The 21565-nt window shown below is 43.7% G+C and overlaps 1 protein-coding gene across 1 annotated transcript in view; it reads left to right on the top strand.

Annotated features, from left to right (window-relative positions):
* Positions 1-21565, top strand: part of RAB40B (RAB40B, member RAS oncogene family) — a 289872-nt gene that overhangs the window by 170107 nt on the left and 98200 nt on the right. The window contains exon 5 of the mRNA XM_069200358.1: positions 20280-20357. Coding sequence (XP_069056459.1) covers positions 20280-20357 — 78 coding nt within the window. The remainder of the gene's footprint in view (positions 1-20279; positions 20358-21565) is intronic.

The raw sequence follows: 21565 nt of genomic DNA on the forward strand, positions 1-21565 counted from the left end.
TAACATGCATAAAAATGGGTAGGTTGGAAAATTGTGCAATTGGCTGTGGCTTTTGGGCAGGGTTGGAGCAAAAGGTGGCAGATAGTCTGTGGATGTTAGACTTCACACCTCTGTAGATGGTGTTTTATGACTGTAGTCGATGGGGAAGTTTTAGGAGAAAAAGGAATAAGCAGTTAAAGTTGTAACCACAGGTGAGTGTTTATGAGGGAGTTTGTAGTTGTAGGTGCTCCTTTCCAGATAAATCAAGATTCAGTATTTTGACTCTCCTTTCACAAAATTGCTTTGGTAGGGAAGAGCTGTCTGTAGCCTAAGAGAATTTTAAGAGAGCGGTCCTTGTATCATATTGCTGGTGAGATGGGTGGAAATGTCGAACGTTTAGATGAAGATTGGTGGGATTAAGTTCAGTTTTGTGTGTAAAAGTTTCCTTCTGGGGAATGTATGGAGGAAGTGGAAAGTCCTGGTTCTGTTTAGACAGATTTACATGGCGTAAGGTCATGCAGCTGATAATTTGGAAGGATATTTACCACAGAAGGGCACATTTGCGATTGGGGTGAAGGAGTACGAACGTGGCAGCTAAATTGGAATTATTTGTAATGTAAAGTGAATTTACACATTTGAGCGAAATAATCATTGATATATCAGTAGGTGTATATATGAATGTGGCTTTATTGCCCTCATTTGTCATTAGTGTATGATGTCTACAATGATAGAAGTACAATTAGACTATTTAGATGTTTGGGACTTAACAGTGATTAATAAGACATTAAGTGTATATGCGTTTTATTTCAATCCGTTTATTATATATTTCCCGTTGTTAGGCCAACAAAGACGTGCTGCTTTTTTCTTGTCTAGGTTTATTATTTGAGCTAACATGTGCTTAGCCATATAACATCATTTTGCAGCTACAATCGAAACCTATAGTAGAGAGTATTCCTCTGGGTTCTAAACATAGTTCAGCTACCCCCAATGTATGCAGTAGAAGAACAGGGCTAACGGACCTACTGCAGGTTAACAACTCAAACTTGCAATCGGCAATGACATGCTGTCTATTTTTAAAACTTCACACATCAAAAAAGACTGTGTCCCACTTTGGCTTGAAGGATGTTCTTATTTGTCTACAAATTGCTTAGCCACCAGCTCCTGGCCTGAGCCAGAACCTCCTCAAGACTAGTAACTATTTATTTCTTCGTAGTGTCTGTTCATGAAACAATTTTATTGGCATTTTTAGTAATCAAAAAGCATGCATTGTTGAGTCGCATGTCTACACCACACATACTGTTAACATATTAAAAATGGCATAAAGCCTGTTACCCCACCAACTCTGTTACATAAGTCTGTGTTCGATGGCATGTGTAGCTGCAGATACACATGTTGTGCATAGTCTGCCGTCTGGTGTTGGGTCGGAGTGTTACAAGTTGTTTTTCTTCGAAGAAGTCTTTTCGAGTCACGAGACCGAGGGACTCCTCCTCCTTTGTTCCATTGCGCATGGGCGTCGACTCCATGTTAGATTGTTTTTTTTCCACCATCGGGTTCGGACGTGTTCCTTTTCGCTCCGGGTTTCGGGACGGAAAGATAGTCAAAACTTCGGAAAACTACGTCGGTATTGTTTAGTTCGGTATCGGGTTAGAATAGAATCGACACCGAATCGTGAAGAGCTCCGGTAGCCCTTCGGGGTAATTTCGATCCCCCGTCGGGGCCTGGTCGGCCCGACCGCGTGTAAGATCGACACTGATGGAACGGACCCCGTTCCGATTCTGTCCTAAATGCCACAATAAATATCCATATACAGACCAACATTTGGTCTGTAACTTGTGCCTGTCGCCCGAGCACAGGGAAGAGACGTGTGAGGCCTGTCGTGCGTTTCGATCCCGAAAAACGCTCCGTGACCGGCGAGCCAGAAGATTGCAGATGGCGGCCACGCCGACAGGACAACGAGGGTTCGAGGAACAAGGAGAAGAAGAGGAAGCCTTCTCCATTCATGAATCGGACTCGGAAGAATTCGACGTCGAAGAAACCGTGAGTAAGACGTCGAAGCAAGCACCACACAAGAAAACAGACAAGGCCCAGGGGACGCCACTGCCAACAGGCCATGGCTCAACCCATAAAGTAGGTGACCGTCCATCGGCACCGAAAAAGGCCGAACTGGTGCCGAGATCGTCCGACTCCGGTCGAGACACAGGCACGCAGCAATCTCGGGACCGAGACAGTGCTGCTGAAAAAGATCGACGCCGAGACAGCGGAACCGAAGCTGCTCGACGCAGAGACAGCGGCACCGAGGATGATCGACGCTGAGAAGGCTCGACTCCGAAAAAGAGGAAATACTCCTCGGAGCCGAAAAAAAGCCAAGACACAGTTTCGGTGCCTAAACGACCGGCAACCGAACCGACTGCCAGCTCGTATTCAGAGGAACAATCACTGTCCTCTCAAATGCGCAAACACAGATTTGAGGAAGAGTTGCAGACCACTGACGTGGACCACACACAAAAGCGGATCTTCATACAAAGTGGGACAGGGAAAATCAGCACCCTTCCCCCAATCAGGAGAAAAAGGAAACTCGAGTTCCAAGAGGAACAAACACCACAAACAAAAGTGGTTAAAAAGGTAACCCCGCCACCCTCTCCTCCACCTGTGACTCATATATCACCGGCACAGACTCCGTCACATTCACCGGCTCATACCACCATGAGCCAAGATGACCAAGACGCTTGGGACCTGTACGACGCCCCAGTATCAGACAATAGTCCTGAGTCGTACCCTACCAAGCCCTCACCACCTGAGGACAGCACAGCGTATGCACAGGTGGTAGCTAGGGCAGCTGAGTTCCATAACGTGTCGTTACACGCAGAACCTGTCGAGGATGACTTCCTTTTCAACACCCTCTCTTCCACCCATAGCACCTACCAAAGCCTGCCTATGCTTCCAGGAATGCTAAGGCACGCAAAGCAGATCTTCAAAGACCCTGTCAAGAGTAGAGCGATAACTGCAAGGGTGGAGAAGAAATATAAAGCACCGCCCACGGACCCTACTTTTATCACCTCACAGCTGCCACCAGATTCAGTCGTGGTAGGGGCAGCTCGCAAGAGAGCCAACTCGCACACATCAGGCGAGGCACCACATCCGGATAAGGAGAGCCGCAAGTTCGACGCAGCTGGGAAAAGGGTCGCAGTACAAGCTGCAAACCAGTGGCGCATCGCCAACTCTCAGGCGCTCCTAGCGCGATATGATAGAGCCCATTGGGACGAGATGCAGCATCTCATCGAGCATCTACCCAAGGAATTTAAAAAACGGGCAAAACAAGTGGTTGAGGAGGGACAAAACATCTCCAATAACCAAATACGCTCCTCTATGGACGCAGCGGACACAGCGGACACAGCTGCAAGAACAATAAATACCGCAGTAACCATTAGAAGGCACGCATGGTTGCGCACATCTGGCTTTAAACCGGAAATACAGCAAGCGGTGCTCAATATGCCGTTCAATGAACAACAATTGATTGGTCCCGAAGTCGACACGGCAATTGAGAAATTGAAGAAGGACACTGACACAGCCAAAGCCATGGGCGCACTCTATTCCCCGCAGGGCAGAGGCACTTTCGGCACCTTCCGCAAAACAACCTTCAGAGGGGGGTTTCGGGGTCAAGCCACACAAGCCAGTACCTCACAATCAACACCGTCTACATACCAGGGACAGTACCAAAGGGGAGGCTTTCGGGGCCGGTACAGAGGAGGACAATTCCCTAGAAACCGGGGAAAATGTCAAAGTCCAAAAACCCCTCCAACCAAACAGTGACTCACAAGTCACTCAACCCCTTCACACAACACCAGTGGGGGGAAGACTAAGTCAGTTTTACAAATCTTGGGAGGAGATAACAACAGACACTTGGGTCTTAGCAATTATCCGACATGGTTATTGCATAGAATTTCTCCAACTCCCTCCAGATGTCCCACCAAAAACACAGAATATGTCCAAACAACATATAGACCTTCTAGAACTAGAAGTTCAAGCATTACTGCAAAAGGACGCAATAGAATTGGTACCATGTACACAAAAAAACACGGGAGTTTACTCACTGTACTTTCTAATACAAAAAAGGACAAAACACTGAGACCAATCCTAGATCTCAGAACACTAAACACCTACATCAAATCAGACCACTTTCACATGGTCACGCTACAAGACGTGTTACCACTGCTAAAGCAACAAGACTACATGACAACCTTAGATCTGAAGGACGCGTATTTCCACATACCGATACATCCCTCGCACAGGAAATACCTAAGGTTCGTATTCAAAGGAATACATTACCAATTCAAAGTGTTGCCGTTCGGTATAACAACCGCACCAAGAGTATTTACAAAATGCCTGGCAGTAGTAGCTGCACACATCAGAAGGCAGCAAATACACGTATTCCCGTACCTAGACGATTGGCTAATCAAGACCAACTCCCTAACAAAGTGTTCACACCACACGGATTATGTCATACAAACCCTCTACAAACTCGGTTTCTCCATCAACTATACAAAATCTCACATTCTGCCGTGCAAAACACAGCAATACTTAGGAGCAACAGTCAACACAACAAAGGGAATAGCCACTCCAAGTCCACAAAGGGTTCAAAATTTTCACAAGGTTATACAAGCCATGTATCCAACACAAAAGATACAGGCAAAGATGGTATTAAAACTCCTAGGCATGATGTCCTCATGCATAGCCATTGTCCCAAACGCAAGACTGCACATGAGGCCCTTACAACAGTGCCTAGCATCACAATGGTCACATGCACAGGGCCACCTTCTAGATCTGGTGTTGATAGACCGCCAAACATACATCTCGCTTCTATGGTGGAACAGTACAAATTTAAACAAGGGGCGGCCTTTCCAAGACCCAGTGCCACAATACGTGATAACAACAGATGCTTCCATGACAGGGTGGGGAGCACACCTCAGTCAACACACCATCCAAGGACAATGGGACGTACATCAATCAAAGCTGCATATAAATCACCTCGAATTGTTAGCAGTATTCCTAGCGTTGAAAGCATTTCAACCCATCATAACCCACAAATACATTCTTGTCAAAACAGACAACATGACAACAATGTATTATCTAAACAAACAAGGGGGAACACACTCGACACAGCTGTGCCTCCTGGCACAAAAGATATGGCAATGGGCAATTCACAACCACATTCGCCTAATAGCACAATTTATTCCAGGGATCCAAAATCAACTAGCAGACAATCTCTCTCGAGATCACCAACAAGTCCACGAATGGGAGATTCACCCCCAAATTCTAAACACTTACTTCAAGATTTGGGGAACACCTCAAATAGACCTATTTGCAACAAAAGAGAACGCAAAATGCCAAAACTTCGCATCCAGGTACCCACACAAGCAGTCTCAAGGCAATGCTCTATGGATGAACTGGTCAGGGATATTTGCGTACGCTTTTCCCCCTCTCCCTCTCCTTCCATATCTAGTAAACAAATTGAGTCAAAACAAACTCAAACTCATACTAGTAGCACCAACATGGGCAAGACAACCTTGGTACACAACACTACTAGACCTGTCAGTAGTACCCCATGTCAAGTTACCCAACAGGCCAGATCTGTTAACTCAACACAAACAACAGATCAGGCATCCAAACCCAGCATCGCTGAATCTAGCAATCTGGCTCCTGAAATCCTAGAATTCGGACATTTAAACCTCACACAAGAATGTATGGAAGTCATAAAACAAGCTAGAAGACCATCCACTAGACACTGCTACGCAAGCAAATGGAAAAGATTTGTTTGCTACTGCCATAATAAGCAAGTTCAACCATTACATGCATCTCCAAAGGATGTAGTGGGATACTTACTACATTTACAGAAATCAAATCTAGCCTTCTCTTCCATAAAAATACACCTCGCAGCAATATCTGCATACCTGCAGATTACCCATTCAACTTCACTATTTAGGATACCTGTCATTAAGGCGTTTATGGAAGGCCTAAAAAGAATTATACCACCAAGAACACCACCTGTTCCTTCATGGAACCTCAACATCGTCTTAACAAGACTCATGGGCCCACCTTTTGAACCCATGCACTCTTGCGAAATGCAATTCTTAACGTGGAAAGTTGCATTTCTCATTGCCATCACATCTCTAAGAAGAGTAAGTGAAATTCAGGCGTTTACTATACAAGAACCTTTTATTCAAATACACAAAAATAAGGTAGTCCTAAGAACCAATCCTAAATTTTTACCAAAAGTTATTTCACCGTTCCACTTAAATCAAACGGTAGAACTACCAGTGTTCTTCCCACAGCCAGACTCAGTAGCTGAAAGGGCACTACATACATTAGACATCAGAAGAGCATTAATGTACTACATTGACAGAACAAAAGAAATTAGGAAAACAAAACAACTGTTTATTGCATTTCAAAAACCTCATACAGGAAACCCAATATCAAAACAAGGTATAGCCAGATGGATAGTTAAGTGCATCCAAACCTGCTACCTCAAAGCAAACAGAGAGCGGCCCATTACACCAAGGGCACATTCAACCAGAAAGAAAGGCGCTACCATGGCCTTCCTAGGAAACATTCCAATGAACGAGATATGTAAGGCAGCCACATGGTCTACGCCTCACACATTTACTAAGCACTACTGTGTAGACGTGCTATCCGCACAACAAGCCACAGTAGGTCAAGCCGTACTACGAACTTTATTTCAGACTACTTCCACTCCTACAGGCTGAGCCACCGCTTTTGGGGAGATAACTGCTTACTAGTCTATGCACAACATGTGTATCTGCAGCAACAGATGCCGTCGAACTGAAAATGTCACTTACCCAGTGTACATCTGTTCGTGGCATTGGTCGCTGCAGATTCACATGTGCCCACCCGCCTCCCCGGGAGCCTGTAGCCGTTTGGAAGTTATCTTCAACATTTGTACATTTGAAAATATATTACTTAAACCTTATTTGGTACATACTTATTCAATCCATTGCATGGGCACTATTACTAACATACACAACTCCTACCTCACCCTCTGCGGGGAAAACAATCTAACATGGAGTCGGCGCCCATGCGCAATGGCACAAAGGAGGAGGAGTCCCTCGGTCTCGTGACTCGAAAAGACTTCTTCGAAGAAAAACAACTTGTAACACTCCGACCCAACACCAGACGGCGGACTATGCACAACATGTGAATCTGCAGCGACTAATGCCACGAACAGATGTACACTGGGTAAGTGACATTTTAATTCTGTATCATTTAGGTTATATTTACCCAAACCCAGCTCCAATACTCCATCCGATCTCCCCAAAGCCTGACATGTTAGAGCACACCTCCTGGATCTGTATATGGGGATCTCAAGTGACATGCAGGTGTCCATACCCCTTGCACAGTCCTCCAGATTTGGCAGCATCTCATTTTGCCAATTTCTGGCGATTTCTCTCATTGCAATTTTCAGTGATGTGTTTCAGTGATGTGTGCCTAAGTGAGAGGGTATATGAAGTGAGAGGATTGTCTTTTGGAAGTTATCAATATCCTATTCTCTTACTTCCTTAGGATATTTTGTATACTTTTCCAGAAGCATTTAATAGGGTGACATTGCCAGATAGTATGGAAGAGATCTCCTGTCTGCTCTCATCATCGTAAACAAATTGGGGATGCAACCTTCCCAAATCGCTTACTAGGTTTACAGATTCTTTGTTGTACACAAACTGGGTAGGACAGAACCTGCAACACTTCCCTGCAGGATTGTTGCCATACCTTCACTTTCAGGGTGCAGAACGCTGAGAAGAAAATGCAGGGGAGGTCTTATGTCACTAGGGTGGCCCATGGTGGCACCTACACCACTGAAGTTGCTTGTGTCACAGCTAGGGGACATGTAGAGGTTTCACTTGGAAACACTTCTTGCCAATGCAAGATGATGCTCCTTGGCCTGTCTTGCCTGATGCTTCCACTCCATAACCACCATGAAGACCTAAACCGTGGGTACTTGGTCAGTGTATTACACCTATAGTTATAATAGTAGTATCAGTTTTTAAAAATGGTGTCAGGAGCTGTTTATACTTTCTCATTATTCCAGATTAGCTCCCATCTAAAATGTGGATGAAGAGTTGCATTGATGATTCAGGGGCATGCCAAACTCTCAGGACCTAAGGCTGCACAGTCCTGGCAGGATCTCCGCAATGGGAAACTGCAGTGGGGGAATCCCATCACGAGCGCTGAGGTCCCTCCATGGCAGCAGAACCTCTGCCACAAGCGTGGAGTCTCTGTGAATCAGGCCTCCAGTGAGAACCTAATGAAGGAGAGCATTTTTTCCGATGGGTTTAGTTTGTTTGGTAGTTCACGGAGATCAGTGGGCAATATTTTTTTTTCTGTGTGTACCTCGATCTCAAGATTGCGTGTTGCTGAACGTGCCCTCCAAATGAAGGGGAGCGATTGCAGCTGGTGTAATTACTTCTGTTTGCTGCGTTAACGTAGTTGCTAAGTTACCGTCTCAGCGGCAGCCCTCCTTGCTGCTTAAAGCCTGCTGGTGTAATATCCAATTACAGAAAAGGTGTACAAATAACTGTATATTTTGCTAGCTACCTTTTTTTTTAAATGGTTAAAAATTTGTTGTAAAAGGATGTCCGTGTTGATCAGAATGCTCTGAAGGGGTGCTAGCTGTGTCTCGTTGTTTTGAAGAACATTACGACATTCGCCGTTATTGTGTGCGTGGGTTGTGAAAAACAAATGTACAAACACGCCCTCTAATGAACCATTGTGAGTGTGCGAATGTAATTGCCTGACTAATACAAATAGCAGCACTTACTGTGATAAATATGTAGCGTTCTTTGATGACACATCCTCACTTCTGTGGGTGGCGGATGTGTGCGTGGCCGCCTGCTGTCCTTATTTTCCAGCCTGGCAGTCATTTACATTTGTGCACATTTTAAAATGCCAAGGGCTCTCCAAAAGCGACCATGGACACTTCTGCAATTTCAAAATCTGCTTGTTCTGCTGCTAGGAATGACAAAAGATATAACTGGGGACATCTGCTGGGAGCAGGGTTGTCTGTCGGTTGTAGTCTGAGAATGAGTAACTTTATTTCAGGGTCTCCTTTTAACAACACCCGCTCAAGATCTGTCTAAGTCTTATTTTGATGCAATAATGCGATTCTCTTTTAGAACAAGCTTGGAAACTTCTAACTAAACTTTATTTTGTTACAAAATCTCCTTTACATGTGGTGTCATGACACCCTTGTGTTTAAGTAGCCATTAGTATCATTCTAAAGCTATACATGATTTGGGGGCCCTCTCATTGTGTTACCCACAGGATTACTGACTGGTTGCATTCAGGGTTTAATTTGTGTTCATGGTTGCATGTAGTGCACTTCAGCACTCATTAGGTCACAACCTACCAGACAGTGCACCTAAAGACTTTTTGGGACATTCAGAAAGCTGACCTAGGAATGCATTACGCCCGTTGCTTACCGTTGGCTTTTAGAATTGTAACACATTTTCTGGCTTTCTATTTGCTGGTTTTACTTGCTTTATGCAGCCTAGCTTGAGTTCCTCCCTTCCGCTGCCCAAACATAATTAACAGTTTCCTTCTGCGCACTACCTTTCTGTAAACAGGCTTTTAAATCGTGTTCTTATCATTTGCTATGGGTTCAAAGACAGAGGTCAAACGTCAGGCATTCTCTGATAGGAAGCCTGGTGTTCACTTCTCTTTTTGACTTTAAAGTGAGGGCTTTTATGTAACAGTCCCGCTCAGTACCCTTGTAAGACGAGAGGGTGCAGGATGTTTTGTATTTTTTTTTTAAAAGAGGCAGTCAGAAACTGCTGCATTACCACCCGGTGTGTGCGAAAGTCAAAACTTGCCTTCGTGTGTATTGTTTTTATTGCTTTAGTGGGTTCTCTCCTGTACTAAATAAACTGTTAGTGTTTTAATCAGTACATGATGAGACCGTTCTAACCAGTTTCTGAGCAGTCGAGATGGCATTTTGTGATGTTGCCTACTATTATTTTTGTTGTAGGTTATTTTGTACGTACTCTTTATGGACTGTATGAATTTACCATTTTTTTCTTGATAATGTTAATCTCTTTAAATTGACGAGGGTATAATTTTTTAAGACTCGTGTGTCTAAGGTCACTGTTTGGTGCGCTTGCAAAGTTTCACCATTTTTTTTTAAGGGGGGGTGAGGGGTGTGCCGTTCTGCTGTTTTGGTTAAAATATGTATTTTCCTCACTGCCTCCCAGTTAGAAATTACAATATTTGTCCGTGCTTTTGTTGTCTTACCTGCCATAATCTGACTTTCTTTGTTTATTGCATACACACAACCGAAGTTTCACAGAGCTTTACGGTAATTTCACGATGCAAATATTGTTCTTAAAGTATCCTTGATAAGCGTTAAGCCATGGTTCTCCCTCAGCCGCAGCTGTAGGGCATAGAGAAGTCTAAATAACCAATGTAAATATAATGTCGAATTAGGTAGTAACTTAACGTAGGTTCAGTTTGTACTTACCACTCCAAACGTCTGGGTATTGTAAACCTCGCCCCAAATCCACCCAGAATCTAAAAACGTCCTGACAAAATAAATGTTACCTACATAACATAGTTTATGTAACTCGGGTACTAACCTTGCTCTAACTGGTATGGTAGGTTTAAGTGACTCAATGCAGATTTAGGTTTGATTTTTCAGGTTATATGTTTGCTCTAATTTGTCAGCACTGACTCAGTTATTTATCCTACCGAGGTTACTCGCCGTTTCTCAAAATGTAAGTTATATGTGAACTACAAACCCTCAGTAGTTACACAGATGCAGCAAAAACCAAAATGGTGACGATGCTTACTAACGTTTTTTTCCTAACGTGGACAATTTTTCACAGTTCTATGACTTCTCGCAACTCATGGAATTATTTTATTCCGTTGCAGAGGGCAGGTGTACGTTTTTCTAGTAGCAGAATATTTTGAATTAGTTTAGTACTGAACACTTTACAAATATAAGTACATGCTTGCATATGACATGCTTGTTTCAGAACAGGCAGCTGGAAACGAAGGCAATGTTACAACTTCAGAAAAAAACATGCATTGTTGCTAAAAGCATGATTTCGTCTTACAGCTGGAAGAAAATGGTTTAAAAATGTTCTTTGCTTTTGGTTAATTTGGACAGTCTCGCCCCCAATACAAGCCCCCACTCCAAGAGATTAATGGAGCAAACAAGCAGGTACGAAGGGAAAAGTATTAACGGCAACTCTGAATGGGGCGGGGGAGGAGAAACACAGTGTAAATGAACAGTCTCATTCTTCTTAACTGCTTCTGGGGTTGGGAAATTTGGCCTAACACAAGGATTGTTTGAACCTCATCCCACTCTGATGCAGGAATGTCATTGTATCCCAAAGTAGCAGACATATAAAACAGAAACGTACCACACTATACAATGACAGGCCATTCCATTCCAGATGATACTATGTTAGACCGTCACAAGCCGTACCATACCGTATCATACCATACAATTACAGTCATTGCCATGCCATGTTATACCATGGCAGGCCATAGCATACTATACAATGACAGGCCACATCATACCATACAGTGACATGATCTACAATACCCTATCATACCATAAAATGGCAGGCCATACCATACAATTACAGGCCAAGCCATGACAGGCCATACCATACCATACACTGACAGGCCATACAATAACATAATATTCAATGACAGACCAGACCATACCTACTATCCAATGACAAGTCCTACCATACAATGGCTGGCCATGCCATATACCATGACAGGCTATACCATGCCATATCCTACCATACCATGACGGGGCATATCACACTATTTAATGACAGGCAATACCATACAGTGACTGGCCATATCATGCATACTGTATAATGACAGACCATACTATACTATCTAACATACCATGCCATATCTTACTATACCACGGGCCATTCCATGCTATACCATACAATGACAGGTTACATCATACCATACACTGACAGGACATACCATACTCTGTCATACCATATAATGACAGGCCATACCATACAATTACAGGCCATGCCATGACATACCATACAATATTATAGAATGAGATGCCGTATCATACTATACAATGACTGGCCATACCATACCATAGAATACTATACAATGATACATCAGACCATACTATAAAATTCAGGCCATGACGTGCTATATAATGACACATCATGCCATATGATACTATACAATGAGGCCATACCATTTGATACTGTACTGTACAATGATAGGCTATACCATAGTATACAGTGACAGGCAATACTATACCATGCCACACAATGATATATATATATATATATATATATATAATATTCTGAAGTTTTATAGTGTTTTATTCCAGCATTTATATAGTGCTTATTTACCCTACATGGGCCACTGAAGTGCTTACCTACATGTGAAGCAAGCTACGCCATGTGGGGTCTGTGGATGAAGGGTTGTTGACTTTATTTTATATGGAAGTTTTTACATGTAGCGAGTGAGTACCTCTGAGATGTGGTTATGGTACGCATTGCGTAGCAGTGTGGTGGATGATGAGGTGTGAGAGGCTGATGTGCAGATTTATGTTTTTCATTGTGCTTGCAGCCTTGAACTTATCTGCAGGTTGCCCTATAATATTTCTTATGGTTATAGTCTGCTTAACTGCTTACAGCACTGGGTTGTCCAGTCATCATAATACTCCTTTTGGACAAAAGTTGTACAACATGGCTGAAAAAACATTGACAAAGCCAATGATCTCACATAGGCAAGACCTATTGGCTTTGCCAATGCTTGTTTTTGGGATAGGTACTTACTTTCCATCATCAGTCTACAACAAGAGAACAACAAGATTCGGCAAAGCCAGTAGGTCTTGCCTTTGCTGGGCAGCGTGCTTAAAGTTTAAAAAAACAGAAAAAATACAAAAGCCTTTGACGCAGCCACCTGTGTAATTTTGTAAACACAGACCCCACACATGCGCACACCATCAAAATTAGGCAGGTGATTTCGTTTTTTTATATTTAGATACCAGTCTGAGTAAGATTGTTAAATAAAAAGAACGTGAACCGTGCAAAAGTGTTACTTAGTTATTCAGTTTTCTTTTTAAAACGATCAGGCTGGGAAGCAGAAGCAATGTAGTGGCGCATGGGATAAAGCAAAGCAAAAACGTGGGGGGGAGGGGATGCATGATGAAGCAACACAGGGGGGAGAGGGGCACCAAAGCAACATGTGATGATGTAGTGAATCCTAGTTTGTTTTAATGGGATACATGAGTTAGCTTAACCTTTGGCTTGCAGACTCATGTCCCCGTCACCTAGTGACGTTTACCCTACTTCGCTTGCTCTGTTTGCTTTGTTTTAGCACATTTATTTAATTAAATCTTTTGAGATGGCTGCCTTGTTTTTAGTTAGGCCCATGTTTTAGTTTACGTTGTCAGTGCCACCGCGCTAAGGCGTCAATATCAAGCGACAAAGATAAACTGTAGGTGTTCACATTAGGTACTTTCCCTCTTCACGCTTTCGAGGGAATTGTTTATATAAATTACCGTCCCAAGCATGACCTACGTCAGGGGTCCCAGCATAAAATACTCCTCACTTAAACAGATTGTCAGAGGAATTCCGACAAGATGCCATTGCTGCTATCGATGCTGCATGTCGCATTGACGCTGACCCAGTCTTCGTGTCCCTACGGAGTCTGAGCTAGAGACCTCATTCCAAGGTAACGAGGGCTGAGGGGGTCATCTCATGGACATGGCATTGGCAGATTAGGTTTATCATACCTAGCTTTCTTTTAGGTTAGAGGTTAGGGTATTAGGACATATAATATGTCGCATGTCACTTCAAGTCATTGCAAGATGGTAGGGGTCTTTGTATAATGACTCTTGTCTTTACCATACTATCTTTTGCACTGTTCATTATCCTAATCATTGAAGCCCATGCAACTTATCGCAAATTGCAGTTTTGATAAATAAAACCTATTGAAACTTTACTGCATCTTCTTCATTGCCTGTGTTTGAATGAGACATGGTGTTTATGTGAGAAAGGGGTAATCTCCGTTTAACCACAACACTTCCTGGGATGTCACACGCTTGAGTCCATGCGCAAACGCTGCCACAAATCACCTTTTACTGTTTGGGTTTTTGGTGAGGTGCTGCTTGTGAGCCAGGAGGGTTGGAACGAAAGTTGCAGTTTGTTGTAGGATTGGCATAGTTGCCTACAAACATAAGTACTGTCATCCTTGAACCAGCTGTCTTGCCTAGAGCAAGAGTCAAACTACGACATGGTGCCACCAACGAGGGTGTTTAGGCACAAAGTTATGGATACCCTGATTATCACTGTCTCACAAACTACAGTACCCTAAGTACCATTATACGGAGACGTCTGTGGTCTTGGGGAAGATCCTCCTCAGCTGAAGAGGAGCACCTAATTAGGCTGTAGGCTGTTCGAGCTCGAACTCATAAAAGGACTTTACTCCCTATTTGGTGTTCCATCTCTTATACCCATCATACATTATGGCTAACACCATAGACATTCCTGAGAATGCTAGACAAGCATTAACACTACACCTAGTAGCACATGGCTTAACAGTTGAGGGCGTTGATGTCACATTCATAGTAGAAGCTAGTGAAGCTTAACAAACAGAAACATTCTATTCTTGGGTAACCTTTCCTGAGGAAGACCAAAGATTATTTCCATTCCTCACATACAGAATTGCAAACGTACCTCAACGGTACCAAGCATACCAGTATTTTGAGATTCCAATTACTTATCAAGAACCAAGGTCTCTTTCATGTCTTCCTCTCTTCCTCATGTCGCTGCATGGTGCATAAGGAGTAGGAAGGCTCCTGAATGTACAGGCAGTGTAGCATTGGTAAACTATAAAGGACACAGCCCCCAATAGTTTATGCTGGGGAACCTGTTTTGCCTGTGCAGTGCCTTTGCAAACTCTATTACAGACTGTCAGTCAGGAGGTGTCGTGCTACAAGCAGGGCAGTAATTAAGAGGTGCCAACACAGAGTCTATGAATTATAGCCCAAGTAAACTCCTTTTTTTACACTCTGTAAGAGTTAAATCAATTCCAGATATATGGGGTCATTATCAACACGGCTGGAATCCCCGCAGTGTTCATGCTGGCGGTCTGAACACAGATCGCCAGCCCGTTGACGACCCCGCACGCCGTATTACCAACATTCCGCTGTGCTGGCCGGTGGAAACAGTGTTTCTGCCAGCTGGCCCAGCAGAATGCAGCCGTCGTCAATGCTACAGTGCGGCGGGTGCAGCAGCACCCGTCACACATATCACTGACCGTAAACCGGGCAGTGACCTGCGCGATGGGGCTGTGCACGGGGGCCTCTGCACTGCCCATGGCAATTGCATGGGCAGTGCAGGGGCCTCCATGGGGGCCCCGGAGCACCCCTTCCGCCAGCCTTTCCCTGGAAGTGGAAACTGCCAGGAAAAGGCTGGAGGAACATGGATTCTATATCCGGAGGGCAGCACTCCTTGCAGCACTGCCCTGTCAGATAGAGAACTCTGCCATCATCAGGCTGCCTGGTGACGGTAGCCTGGCGGTGGTGGAGGGCCACCTGTGGCAGTCCCCCTGTGTTTGTAATATGGTGGTCTGGATCGCCATGTTCATAGTGACCCCCATAGTACACACTGCAGGGAGCGTCCAATGTTTATTGCTTCCGTGCTGCATACACAGGACCACCATGGAGCTACCTAGAACAGAGAAAGTGGGGTGGTACACACTAAGCCTGGTGAGAGGTTCCTATCACACCTCAGGACTGTCACAGCTTTGGAGCACAGTATTGTCCTGAATTGGACGCCTGCGGCCACCTGAATGAGATAGAAAGATGTGCCCACAAACAGTACAAATGTTCCTGAATTGACAGCAAACACAGTTAGGTAGAAGAAAACTTGACTTTTCTGCTGCAAGAGCAGCAAAGAAAGAGGAAGAGCAGGATGTGGTCACAGGCTATACTTATTTTTCTCTGCTTCTGCAAAAGAAAAGGGAAGGAAGAAAGCATAATCCTCACTTCCAGTTCTGACATAAAATGAATGTGTGCTATAAGTATTCGGAAATACAATAGCAAACATAGCCCATCACTCTCCAACTATCAGAAATGCTGCAGGCATAAGCAAATCGGCCTTCTATCTGTTCTGAGAATAGAGCTAGCTTAACTTACTGACAACTTTACTGCTTTAACAATTGATTGGCTAGATGTGCGTTGTTGGGATGGAAACGTCCCCTCCATAGTAAAACAAGCTTGCTTCCCTGCCCCAAGTGCCTGACTGTACGTGAATGTGGTAGTCTGACTATTATTTTAGCCCCAGTGTCACAATAATCTGGTGTGTGTTTGTAGAAGCCTAAGCTTGTCCCTAACATTGTGAGGTCAGGGTCCTCTCCTGTGACCTGGAGGGGTGCATCAAGCATACCCTCATAATGAGCAGATGGCTACTTTCTTTCCCTTTGCATTTACCACATAAAAGAGGTTTTGGCAGCATGCTGTGTTTTGTGATTTGTAGTGTGACCAGACTTTTTACTTGTGTGAATGAGAGTGCTGACTACTAACACCTCTTGTGTAAAGATGTGCTGTATGTGTACCTTGCACTGACGTGTTTATGTCTAGTGTGCTTGTGTGTGTGTGTGTGTAATGTGATACATGTGTGATAGTAATAGTGTGTGTGTGTGTGTCTGTCTGTCTGTGTGCCTGAGTACTGAATGAAGTGGGATCCATTTTGGAACAGTTTCCTCAGACAGTGTAAGTTTATTGTCTGCGTTACTGTGCTGGATGGTGGCGAAACAGGCACTGAAGTGAGCAACTTTAGAAACTACTCTTTTAATTTTTTCTAAGAGCGGTTCATACAAGCCCTAGTATCTCACTCCCAACTCCTCTGTAAATAGACATGTAAATCTTGTTCTTATCTCCTCACATTTGCTGTGCATTCAAAGACCGAGGTCAAATGTCAGATGCTGTTTTCAAAAGGCACCTGTTTACTTTTCTTTGTCTCACTTCAAAGGGGAATCAAGAACGTACTCTGCTGCTTGCTCATTTTGCACACAGTAGGTGCTGCAGAAGGCTGTGCACTGTTTTCTATTTTTTCGCTTTAAACCATGTGCATGCATTGTTAATGAGCAACTGTTTGTTTCCATGGCAGTATTCCCGTCTGTTTGTTTAACCCTTAAGTCCCTGCAGGAGCTGCCCCTGGATAACTGTTTTTTTTTTGGTGCTATACTTTACACTGACTGTTAAAAATGTTTTAATTCTTTGACATTTGATTTAAATTAAGTTGTAACAATAAATGTACATTTTTATTCTTTTTATACAATCAATTCGAGGAACATCAGCTATTTATGCATAAAACAACACTGAAAGGTTATCACTAGAGCCATTGCTTATTAAATTATTACTCTCTTCAAAATCCCTATTGACTTCCACACACTGCTATCTAGTGGCCAAGCAAGGAATATTAAAACAAACCAGCAAAAATTAGAACAAGTTCTAGCAAAGCCTATAGGCCTCTGTTCAGGGAAAAAAAGCACTGTGAAACAGCCAGAGCTGCCTCCTTTATAGCACATTTTAAAAATTATCCTGTTATCCAACCCCACCCACCTCTCATTAGCTACACGCCATCCAATTATCAAAGCCAATATCTCTCCCACAGGTGAGACCTATTAGCTTTGCCAGTGCCTATAATCTTCTACTGATTACTGGTTTAGAAAGACCGATGACTGCCAGGTGCAGAGATCTCACACTTATGTAGGCCCATGTGATGGGTGCTCCTGCTTTGAGTCAGCATTAGGGCTACCTGCTGTGAGAAGTATACTTCAAGGGCGTGTATTGACAGCTGCCTGAGAAGAAAGAGGGCTACTCCAAACCAGTTCTAACGTTCGAGACAATTGATCCACATCTTCGAAAATGTGTGTAATATTGGGACCCAAACCACCACAATTAATTTCAGCCCCAGGTTCTTCTTGACAGAAGTGCACCACAGTGTACTGGAAGACCTGCTGTGTTACCAGGGTTGGCATCTGCCTTATAGCCAGGTTTCCCAGAGGTGAGACAACATCATCTGATGTGTTGCTGCTGGAGGAGCTGAGGGTTTTCCTAATGTTTACAAACCTACTTGCCTGCTGAGAGAGGGAATCCGTATTCATGGTCCTGCAGGAGGAGAAACTGTAAACGGGGAAGGAGCCCACCATGTTACCAGTGTGTGGAGCACCTAGAAAAAGCACGCACTTCATGGAAAGCGGAGCCAGGAGCAACCTGTATCATGAGAGGGGTCCCCAGGTCTCTCTGTATGATTGCTACCTGAGAACTGCCCCAGGGACTGTATGAACCAGGTGTGGCCCTATTCACTGTCTATTGTGGTTGTGATTGCACACAGCTGCACTGCACCTCGCTACTATGAATATGATCAGCCTTGGGGACCACAACTGCACCTCAACTCTTTAAGCCTGATCAGCCTGGAAGGCCGCAAGGGAACCTCACGGCTGTAAGCCTAATTGACCCTGGGAAGCAGTACTTGCATGTTGCTGCTGTAAACCTGATCAGACTAGGAGGCCATACCTGCACGTTGCTTCTGTGAACTTGAGCAGCTGAAGAGGCCACCTTCACTGGCGAGGCAGAGGCACGACATCCACACCTGAACTGCATCCACTCAGTGACTTCTGCCAAAGTGCCAGTCTCGTCTGTCTCGCCTCCTGACTAGCTAGGACTGGTGGGAAGGCATCATGATGCTTCCCGGACATTCTACATGAAGTTACCCAAGGGTAATATTGAGTTGCAGTTCTAAGCCCCACAGGACAATTCATAGTCTGCAGTTATGACTGCAAGGTGCAGACTGGGACGTAACACATAGATATCAACCTAGTGGGGAGAGGACATTAGAGCAACAGGCTGTAGCGCCACCTAAAGGACAAAACCAGGGATTCAACCATGTAGTTTTTTAACATAAATGGAGCAAAATTGGATTGTGTAGTATTTAGTTCTGTTGTGTAATTAAAGTACCAACTCACCATGACTGGCCAAATGAATGAGGTCTCAGTCTCCTGCTTCCACATGCTGAAAATCAAGAAGATATTCAAATATTCCCAGCCAATACTTGCGTAACTGTCTCCCAAGCCCTCATCACCAGCAAGCTGGACAACTGCAACACACTCCATGCTGGAACCAACACTCAACTGACCAGAAGATTCCAGACCATATAAAACTCTGCAGCCATGCTCACCCTCAACCTCCCACCCCGCACCTTGAAGAGTTCCACTGACTCCCAATTGTCAAAACAAGCACTCTTTAAACTCCTCATGCACACATACAAAGCCTTACACAACATTGATCCTACGTAATCCAACAACTGCATAAACTTCCACAAACCTCGTACACACCTCTTTTGAGCTCAACTCCTACTCTCACACCTTCCACCCTCCTTCATACACAGAACCATATCTAGCGGTTGTGCCTTTTCCCACCTTGCTCGTAAAGTCTGGAAAGACCTGCCCCTGCATGTCAGAGTCTTGTACTCAGTGCTTGAATTCTGCAAGAACCTGAAGACCTGGCTCTTCACCTATCCCAGATCCTGGCTGAGCCCATACAGCTGTTTCTTTAGAGCCAGGATTCCCTACGAATGAGTTGTGTGCTATACAAATGCACATAATATGGTATATTTGTTTTTATTAAAAGATATGTACTGGATTGGGCATTGAAGATATTTTATTGGTTGGTTGATTGTTGAGTAATGAGATCTTGCACCTACGTGAAAAACCTTGCAAGATTGTACTTGGCCCAGTTTGCAGAGCCGTAGTAAGATGGGCTCCTATGACACCAGTCGCAAACGACCTCAGCGACGACTGTTGTTGTCTTGTGACCCCTTTTATGTCCAGTGCAGCCACCCTCTCCTCCCCGTGAACAGGGTCTGACATGCACAAAGAATTGTGAGAGTATGTCAGCATGCAGGCTGCTACTTCTACAAGACTTGCTCTTGTATGTCAAAAATGTTGCCTTCCTAATATCTTCTCCAACCCACACTTCATTCCTTCTCAACAGATCACAATCAAGTGTCGGTTCTTTAGATATGTAACAGCTAAGGAAGATGTTGAACTCAAGTTATTTTAATCTGTTATTAGAGGCCAGCTGCCTGACAAGGACCTTATGACTAAATGTTATATTTGTACTTGAAATGTTAGGTTTCTGGTTTGTGATCAGTCTAAGATTGTACGTTTTTTGCAGTCCTTTAAATCCATAGCCATCCTGTTTACTGAAACATTCTTCTTTCGAACAGGGTGTCATACTGGTGTACGATATTGCGAATCGTTGGTCTTTTGATGGAATAGATCGTTGGATCAAGGAAATTGATGAGGTAAGGCCTTAGAAGACAATGTAACATGTCAGTTACTTTCTGCTTCATTCCCACCTCAAGCACTTAACAGCTTTTAGAGGTCGATCAAATACTGCTATAGCCACACACAGGAGCAGCACTGTCTATAGTGTCATAACCTTGGACCCCTACAAATACCCTATTAGGGAAAAATGCACGCCATGGCTGTGTGTCTTATACAAAGAGAAAAGTAAGCTTCACAGATGTCTCTTGTCATAACGCTCATCTACTTAGAAGCATGTTCATCTGAGCAACATAGTTTGCCTGTTAGATACTCGCAGACTATTATGAACGGAACCTTAGACACCACAACTCTGGAAATTGGGTAAATTCATCAATAGTAGTTCAATGTATATTCATAACCCATGTCTTGTGAAAGTTCTTGAAATTATTTGCAACCTCCTATAATGTAGCAGTAGTACAAAAACATAGTATGGACTCTAGTCCAGTGGATCCCACTCCTTGGGGTCCACAAAGCCTCCTCAGGGGGTCCGCCGCTGCTTAGAAAATTTAATAATTTTAACAGATTAGGTCCCCACTTTGAGTAAAGATTCAGTGGGAGGTCCCCAGATTCCAATCATGATTGAGTGGGGGGTTCCCGTATTAATAAGGTGGGGGTCCACAGAAGTCTAAAGGTTGGGAACCACTGCCTAGTCAATACTAGACAAAATAAATTAAAAACCAAAAATTAAGACATTGTATTTGTCATCAGTTAGATTCAAAAACCTTTCAGTGGTTGTTTTTATCTTCCACAGTGAGATATGGAGAATTTGCAGATAATAAGAAATCACTTGTGAGGATCTTTAGTGTCATTGGTGGGTCTGAAGACAAAATGTATTTTTGCATTGAGGATTCCTGTGCGCTGAAATTTGGAATGTAGTTGTTTTTGTGTTTTAAAAGATTGGGTTAATTCGGTTCTTCAGTCTATCTGATAAGGAGTTTTAGAAATGTGTTATATCAGCAGTTTATATCTTACTACTAGTTGATTTGCTTCTTGCTACTAGTTGATCACCCCTTGAGTGGGGTGAGTAAGAGCCTCGTGTAGTTTTGGGCAACTGAAAATCTTCCAATTTCTTAAACGTATAAATACAAAGTACAGTCCACAGCCTGAAATTCCTCCACAAAAGTGTTATTATTGTGAAGGACGTTTAGCCTGTTTATTCTCCTCTGTATTTATAGTTTCCTTTATG

The sequence above is a fragment of the Pleurodeles waltl genome, chromosome 7 (genome assembly GCF_031143425.1).
Source record: "Pleurodeles waltl isolate 20211129_DDA chromosome 7, aPleWal1.hap1.20221129, whole genome shotgun sequence".
NCBI classification, from domain to species: domain Eukaryota; kingdom Metazoa; phylum Chordata; class Amphibia; order Caudata; family Salamandridae; genus Pleurodeles; species Pleurodeles waltl.